Source organism: Anser cygnoides, chromosome 1 (assembly GCF_040182565.1).
Source record: "Anser cygnoides isolate HZ-2024a breed goose chromosome 1, Taihu_goose_T2T_genome, whole genome shotgun sequence".
Taxonomy (NCBI): Eukaryota; Metazoa; Chordata; class Aves; order Anseriformes; family Anatidae; genus Anser; species Anser cygnoides.
In genome coordinates this window covers 171,046,776-171,054,400 of record NC_089873.1, presented here as the reverse complement: position 1 = coordinate 171,054,400, position 7,625 = coordinate 171,046,776, and the positions used below count along the sequence as shown (strand labels likewise).

The following is a 7,625-nucleotide window of genomic DNA, read 5'->3' as shown; positions in this document are numbered from 1 at the left end:
CCCATGTCTGACCATGCCCTGCACCTGGCTAGCACAGCATGTCCTGTCTTCTTAACAAATTCATTTCTAACTCTTTCCAGGGTGGGGGAGTGTGTGTGTGTGTGCGCATGTGTGAGTGAGGGAGTGTGTACCGGCAACTGGAGTGGGTCCTGTGGCCTGAGAGACTCATATGACCAGATGCCAGAAAGTACGGGTATTAGGATCCAGGGGCAGCTATTGAACAGACTGTGTCTGAGTGTATTTGTGTGCTCAGTGCATGTGCTTAGCCTCTCTACTGGATGGACCTGGGCATGGAGCTGCAGCACCCTCACCTCTGTAAGGCTGTCAGATCTGTCCCAGTATTTTTCCCTTACAATGTACACTTGCCTACATTCATGGTTTCACACTGATGGGCCACAAAGCCCCACCACCATGCCACTTTCTCACCGTCCCTCCCCAAAAGAGAAAGGGCAGAAAATATGATGAACAAAAAAGCTCATGGGTTGAGATAAGGACAAGGACATCACTTACCAGTTACCATCACGGGCAAAACAGACTCAGAATAAGGGAGATGAATGTAACTTATTGCTTACTGATAACAGACTAGAGCAGTGAGAACTAAAAGCAATCTAAATCCACCTTCCCCCCATTCACCTTTGTCTACCTCCTTCCCCCAAGCAGTTCAGGGGAATGAGAAATGGGGGTTGTGGCCAGTCCATAACACTTCATCATCTGTTGCTCCTTCGTGGTCACTCCCTGCCCCTGCTGCAGCATACGGTTGCTCCTACAGAAAGCCCTCCTTCCCAAACTGATTGTACATGGACTTCCCACGGACGGCAGTTTTTCAAGAACTGCTACAGTATGGGTTTGTACCCATAAGTGCAGTCCTGCAGGAATGGATTACTCTAGCATGGGTCCATCACAGGTGGCAGCTCCTGCCAGGCCTCCTGTGCCACTGCAGGCTCCTCTCCATGGGCTGAAGCTCCAGCCCAGAGTATGCTCCTATGGGAGCTCTCCATGGGCTGCAGCGTCCTTCAGACCACATCCACCTGCTCCCCCATGGTCCTACACAGGCTACAGGTGAACTTCTGCTCTGGTACCTGGAGCACCTCCTCCCCCTCTTTCTTCACTGACTTTGGTGTCTTCAGAATTGTTTATCTCTACATTTCCTTCTCACTCCCCTTTCCCAGCTGCTGTTGTGCAGGTTTGTTTTTTTTTTTTTTAAATATGCTTTCACAGAGCTGCAACCAAGGTCATTCGTGGGCTCTGCTTGGCCAGCAGGCCGGCAGCAAGTTCTTTTTTGAAGCTTCTGGGACAAATTCTGTCATTTTCTCAAAGAGACCAGCCCTTCCCCACCCCCACCCCCCACCCCCCACTCCCCCTCCAGGTTAAAAAGGATTCTTAGGAGTTTAACTTCTATATATAGGACAACACTGTAATATCAGGGATGTGTTGGATATATGCCTCCTGTTTGCTTGTATCAGACTGCTTACTCCTAGACCCAGCTAGAGTAGACTGGCAACATCCACAGAATGAGGTCTTGACCCTGGTTTTCTATGAATACTAGGTAGTCTTAATGTGCTATTTTTATTCTAGTGTGTATTTTTAGTCCCAAGCTTCTGACACAATACCTTTGCACACCACAAGTGTGGTGTTTTTATAATATGATATTATTATATTATTATTATATTATGGGTTTTAGTTTGGTAGTTATTGGTGTTTTTTGGTTTTATTTTTGTTTTTTGTTTTTTCCAGGTACTGGAATGTGATCCAAATGCATGTGCAAGTGTCCAAGGCTACACTGTAATCAGAAACTTGTTTTCTATGGTGTTCAGTATCCCAATAGAGCAGATATCTGTAGATATGCATTATGTATTGCCAGAAGTAATTTATTAACCTTTAGAGAGCAAAGTTGTCAACACCCATGTATCATCACTTTCAAACTTCCAAGGCTTTGGCATTAAGCCTAACAGACTATTTCATGCCTGTTTTTATCCATTAGTTGCTGCTGATGTTTTATTATGGAGACTAGGACATAATATCTGGCTAACAGTAGATATTACTATCTTTCTTTGTAAACTACTTATTTCTCCTGCTAAATCTCCCCATGTATCTGATACTTTTCTTATATTTCTTTATTCCTCCCCTTAAAGGATCTTATTCCATTCGTGGAGGACTTTGTGCTCCTCTTTGAGAGCTTTTCCCTGACTCTGTAGGGCCTTCTTCTCATCTTGAAGTGCCCTGTTTTCCTCTTGGAGAGCAAATTTCTGATCACTTAGGGCATTTTTTTCCTCACAGAGAGCATTCTCCTCTTCCTGAATAGCTTTGTTGTCCTTTTGAAGAGCCTTAATATGCTTATTGAAGGCCTTGTTTTCCTTCCATAAAGCTAAAATCTCTTTCTGAAGAGCTTTTTCCTGCATTGCAAATGCTATTTCTTGTCCCTTGAGAGCCTTAATCTCTTCTCTGAGGGCTGTATTTTGTTGTAGGAGGGCCTTTTGCTGTTTCTCAAGGTGCTTTGTTTCTTCTGAAGAATCTGTGTGCTTCTTCTGAAGAATTTTATTCTGTTCACAAAGGGCTTTATTCTGCCTTTGTATAATTTGATTCTGCTGATAATAGACTTTGTTCTCCAAGTGAAAAGCTCTGTTTTCTTGCTGAAGGGTTTGATTCTCTTCTAGAAGGTTCTGATTCTCCTTCCGGAGTGTTTGGTTGAATTGTGTCATTTGAGAGGAGATGGTAGATGGCGGCAGTAGAGATAAACTGCTGTTCTTGCTTAAAGACTCTTCTTATTTTGAGTCAAACATTTTGTCACTTTGCTGCACCATTCAAGGACTGTGCTGTGGTCCAAGTGCGTGATTGCACCTTTTATATTCAATAGTCATGGGACTGAGAACAGAAGTTAAGTGTCCATCAGCCCTTTGTCAGAAAAGCATATAGATAAATAAATAAAGCACAAATTGTAAAATAGAAATAATAGTAAAAACAATCCTGCTATTTGACAAATATTGTGTATTTTTCCATGTTATTAAATATATATACATAATAAATTTAATTTAATGAGGCTGAGTATAATGAAGAGAAAAGAAAGGATATTTCCTGTTAGAGTCTTAAAACTTAGCTGTCTCATGGACCTACAGCAAGGTGACATGCATTCATGGAGGAATCCAGACTGTAGTACATATCTTTAATTATCTTTTTTTTTCTCTAGAACAGTCACTTTAGTTACTCTTGAATTTATTGTTAATGCTTTTTCTATTATAACTAGCTTGGTCCAGACCAGAGATGGCCTTGAATTTGGGCTTACCTTTATCTTTCAGAGAAATTAAGACCAATAAAATATATATTTGTCAGAAAAAGAAAAGTCTCTAACCCTTTCAGAGGTAGAGCTAGTGAAGTTCAGACTATTATATAACTTAGAAAAGGTGCAATTAAAGATTTTTGTTTGTTTTTGTTTGTGCCTTAATCTCTCTACTGGGAGAATGATACATTGTTTACTTTTGACTAAAAGTACAGGTTAAGACGGATTCTTAGGAGTTTAATTCCTACCTGAAGGACAACATTAATATCTGGGATGTGTTGGATATATGCCGGTTTGCTAGGAAACATTAAATAATTAGCTAATATGCCACTCAATAGTATAATTTATATATGACTTACTATATATATACACACACTACATGCATATATGTATATACATATATAATGAAGAAAACCCCAGAGGTTCAGAGGATGTATATATCTGCAGAGTATCCAGCAAGAAAATTATGATAAATGAAGGAAATCATACAGTACTTACTGTTATGTTATTCTTGAATCTGTCCACCATCTGGCATCTCATGGCAGACCTATCAGCTATGTCATTTCAGAACTCATAGCATCAGTGACACAACAATGAATGCCACTAGGGATCACAAAAGTTGTGATCATCTGAAGGTAGGAGTAAGTATTTCTATGGTTAGGATTCTCCAGTAAGACAGTCTTTGTGTTTATCAATATTTGCCCATGTTTCTTCATTTATTATGTTCATATAAAACATTATTGTCCACCTGGCTGACTGGCTCCTGTCTGGTGTCAATAGCTATCACTGGAATAATTCCTCATGTTACCTCTGAAGGTGAGCTTTTACTCCTAGCTACCTCAGCACAAACTTGGGATTACTGCATTTGGATTTATTCCTAAATCACAGAAACTCATCAGATAAAATATATAGTCTTTATATTATAAAAACAAGGCTAGGATTATCTGGAGCTATGAGTTGGACTTGATGATTGGACTTATGGGTCCCTTCTAACTTGGGGTATTCTATAATTTGTTTATTTGTATCTGAAATTACAAGCATGCAAGTAAATTTAGCAAATGTACATGGGAAGTGAGAATTAAATTCCATGCAACCATTTTGCTCTGTTTGAGAAAGAGGGTGAGTTACTGAAGATTACAGTATCACACAGTATCACAGATTTCTAGGTTGGAAGAGACCTCAAGATCATCGAGTCCAACCTCCGACCTAACACTAAGTACTCCACTAAACCATATCGCTAAGCTCAACATCTAAACGTCTTTTAAAGACCTCCAGGGATGGTGACTCCACCACCTCCCTGGGCAGTCCATTCCAATGCCTAACAACCCTTTTGGTAAAGAAGTACTTCCTAACATACAACCTAAACCTCCCCTGGTGCAACTTTTGCCCATTCCCCCTCGTCCTGTCACCAGGCACGTAGGAGAACAGACCAACCACCACCTCTCTACAGCCTCCTTTAAGGTAACTGTAGAGAGCGATAAGGTCTCCCCTGAGCCTCCTCTTCTCCAGGCTGAACAAGCCCAGCTCCCTCAGCTGCTCCTCGTAAGACTTGTTCTCCAGACCCCTCACCAGCTTGGTCGCCCTTCTCTGGACTCGCTCGAGCACCTCCATGTCCTTCCTGTAACGAGGGGCCCAAAACTGAACACAGTACTCGAGGTGCGGCCTCACCAGAGCCGAGTACAGGGGCACAATCACTTCCCTAGACCTGCTGGCCACACTGCTTCTTATACAGGCCAGGATGCTGTTGGCCTTCTTGGCCACCTGGGCACACTGCTGGCTCATATTCAGCCGACTATCCACCAATACTCCCAGGTCCTTCTCGGCCAGGCAGCTTTCCAGCCACTCATCTCCCAGCCTGTAGCTCTGCTTGGGGTTGTTGCGCCCCAGCTGCAGGACCCGGCACTTGGCCTTGTTGAACTTCATACAGTTGACCTCAGCCCATCGCTCCATTCATGCACATCTTAAGTTATAACAGTAACTTATCCACCCTTTATGAATTTGGGGGGGGGGGGGGGGGGGCAGAGGAATACTGTATTGCAACTAAAGTGTGAACGTTTCCAATATTTGTTATCTGATCGAGGCAGCTGATATGTTTTCTCAATCATATACTATGTGCTCAGGATATTTAAAAAAAAAAAAAAAAGTAAACAAGGTGGACAAGGCACTTTCAAGTCCTGTGAGCTTAAAATGAGATTTGGTAGTTTTGTTTAAATCACTACATGCATCACATCATCTCTTTGTGCTGTCTCTCAGCTCTGTTCGTTATGTTAATTAGGTAGGGAACTGAAATATGCCACATAAAATGTCCAGTAATCCCAGGGGATGAATGTAGACAACTCCCACTGAAATACTGCAGGATGATCAGCCTTCTGAATCATTTTATCCAGGATATTTGATTCTCCTGCCTGCTCACACAAATTAAATATGCAAAGCAGATGAGTAATACTGAAACCTATAATATCAAACACGATCAGTATCTTGGGTTCTTGTATCCTTCCCAGTCCTTTTCCTCACTTTAGTTCTTCAGAAACAATTCAAATTTTATTTCTTCTACGCTTATCACCAATATAAGTCTGAACTTTATATTTCAGTTAATTTTCTTCTCTGCTTGCTCAAAAATGTCATGCTGAATAAGCAAAAATAATTAAGTCAGTACCGAATTATAAAGTAGGTGTATGTCTTCATTTTACAATATACATTTTAAAGTAACACTGGCTATTTTGAGAGATAATACACATCCATTCATAATGTAGTAGGAAAGTAGTAGGAAAAACCTGTCTGTTTCTGTAAGTGACACAGATTAAGGTAATATTTCCTCGTCAGGATCTCCTGGGTCTCTCCTGGTTTCTGATTTTCCCGATTTACACTCCTGATTTCTCAGGACCCTATATAGAAAAAGAAATTATAATCTGAATTTAGAAAATGGAATTTTCTGACTTCAGTAAAACAATACAGATATAATCATACAAACAATGAGTTACTCCACTAGAAATCTTCAACATTATTTTCCCATCCATGCAACAAAATGACTAAAATATTAAGTATAAAAAGAGTTAGATTTTTTTTTTTCCAGAAAATGTAGAATGGAAGGCTTCCATACACTAACTCATACTATTTTAATTCCTTCAGTGACCATTATGAGTGAAGGGAATGTGAGTACTGCACAAATGCTAGTTTTACAGAGACAATATAGGTATCACCTAATTTAATCGTGAAATCGATGGGCTAAGCAAACTTTTATTTCAATTTAAAAAATATTCAAAACAATATTTTTTTTTTCTGCAGCAAGCAAGAAAAAAATATTTTTTTTTCAAAATGAAGGTTTAGTGTAGAAATTTTTCATTTCAATGAAATGCATCTATCCAGGCTTTTTTAAGGAAACCAAGAAACCGTCTGTGAATTGATGTATAGCACAAAAGCATGTCATCCACCAAATGTGCATAAAAAAGATCTAGTACCTGCTGTAAACTAGGCAAAAATGAAAACAAACAAACAAACAAAAAGTTTCAATTACATTCTTTTTAAATACCATCCTCTTCCCCTCCAAAAATTTAGCTGTACTCATTGGAAATGAGAAGCACAGCAGACATATTCTTACCAGGTAACATCAGCTAACAATTCTGATCAATCTCTGACCACTACCTCAGAATAAGTAGGCCTATGAAAAGCTTGCTTTCAGTTTACATACAGCATTAAAAACAGCACCATTCAAAAAAGCATCTGAAATCAAAATCATATACATTTCATATCTTCTATTGCATATGCCAGTTGCTGTTAGATAAACCAAAAAACTCAGACTGGAACCTAAAAGCTTAACTAGCATATTTGGCCCATCTGGCACTTTTATTGTTCCGACAATTTTATGCTGATGTGGCTTCTTTTTTAGGTCATTCAAATGCATGATTTTCTTTCCCAAGTGGATATAAAATTTATGTTGTTGCTTCCAGGAGACATAAAACCTAGACTAAGACAGATCTTTGCTCTACCTGCCGGAGATTAGCAGAGTACCGCAGAGAGCAGAAGTTGATGGTGCTGTACATCTGTGCATTCAGCATTCAGTGGCACTAAGCCACTAGTCTCTTTTCTGCATGACCAACTGACTAATTGCTGTACTTGGCCTTTTGGAGTCCCTTCAATTAACGCAATGCACAGTTGCACACAGTTATGGAGTCACCCATACAGAACAGAGTCTGGGCCAGAATTAGGCTCCAAGTCCCAGAAGCACCTGTTACAAATACAAAGTGTCCAGATGGTCTGGTCTTTGTGGGAAAGTGTCAAGAATTGACTTATCTGTCTTTCTTACTTTCAGTTTAAGGTCATAAACATGATTCTTTTGAAGCAGAAAGCCAAT

At 40.1% G+C, this 7,625-nt stretch overlaps 1 protein-coding gene across 1 annotated transcript; it reads right to left on the bottom strand.

Moving 5' to 3' along the window:
* Positions 1 to 1,798: 1,798 nt before the first annotated feature.
* Positions 1,799 to 7,314, bottom strand: LOC106046395 (coiled-coil domain-containing protein 70-like). Its single transcript, XM_066990629.1, has 3 exons — positions 7,261 to 7,314; positions 6,733 to 6,742; positions 1,799 to 2,761 (listed from the first exon to the last, which is right to left on the bottom strand). The coding sequence occupies exons 1-3, from the start codon at positions 7,312 to 7,314 to the stop codon at positions 2,127 to 2,129; spliced, it is 699 nt and encodes a 232-aa protein (XP_066846730.1). The 3' UTR covers positions 1,799 to 2,126.
* Positions 7,315 to 7,625: the final 311 nt, after the last annotated feature.

Excerpts from the sequence above, each read along its gene's own strand:
- LOC106046395 (XM_066990629.1), bottom strand. The coding sequence starts at position 7,314 with ATGTACAGCACCATCAACTTCTGCTCTCTGCGGTACTCTGCTAATCTC.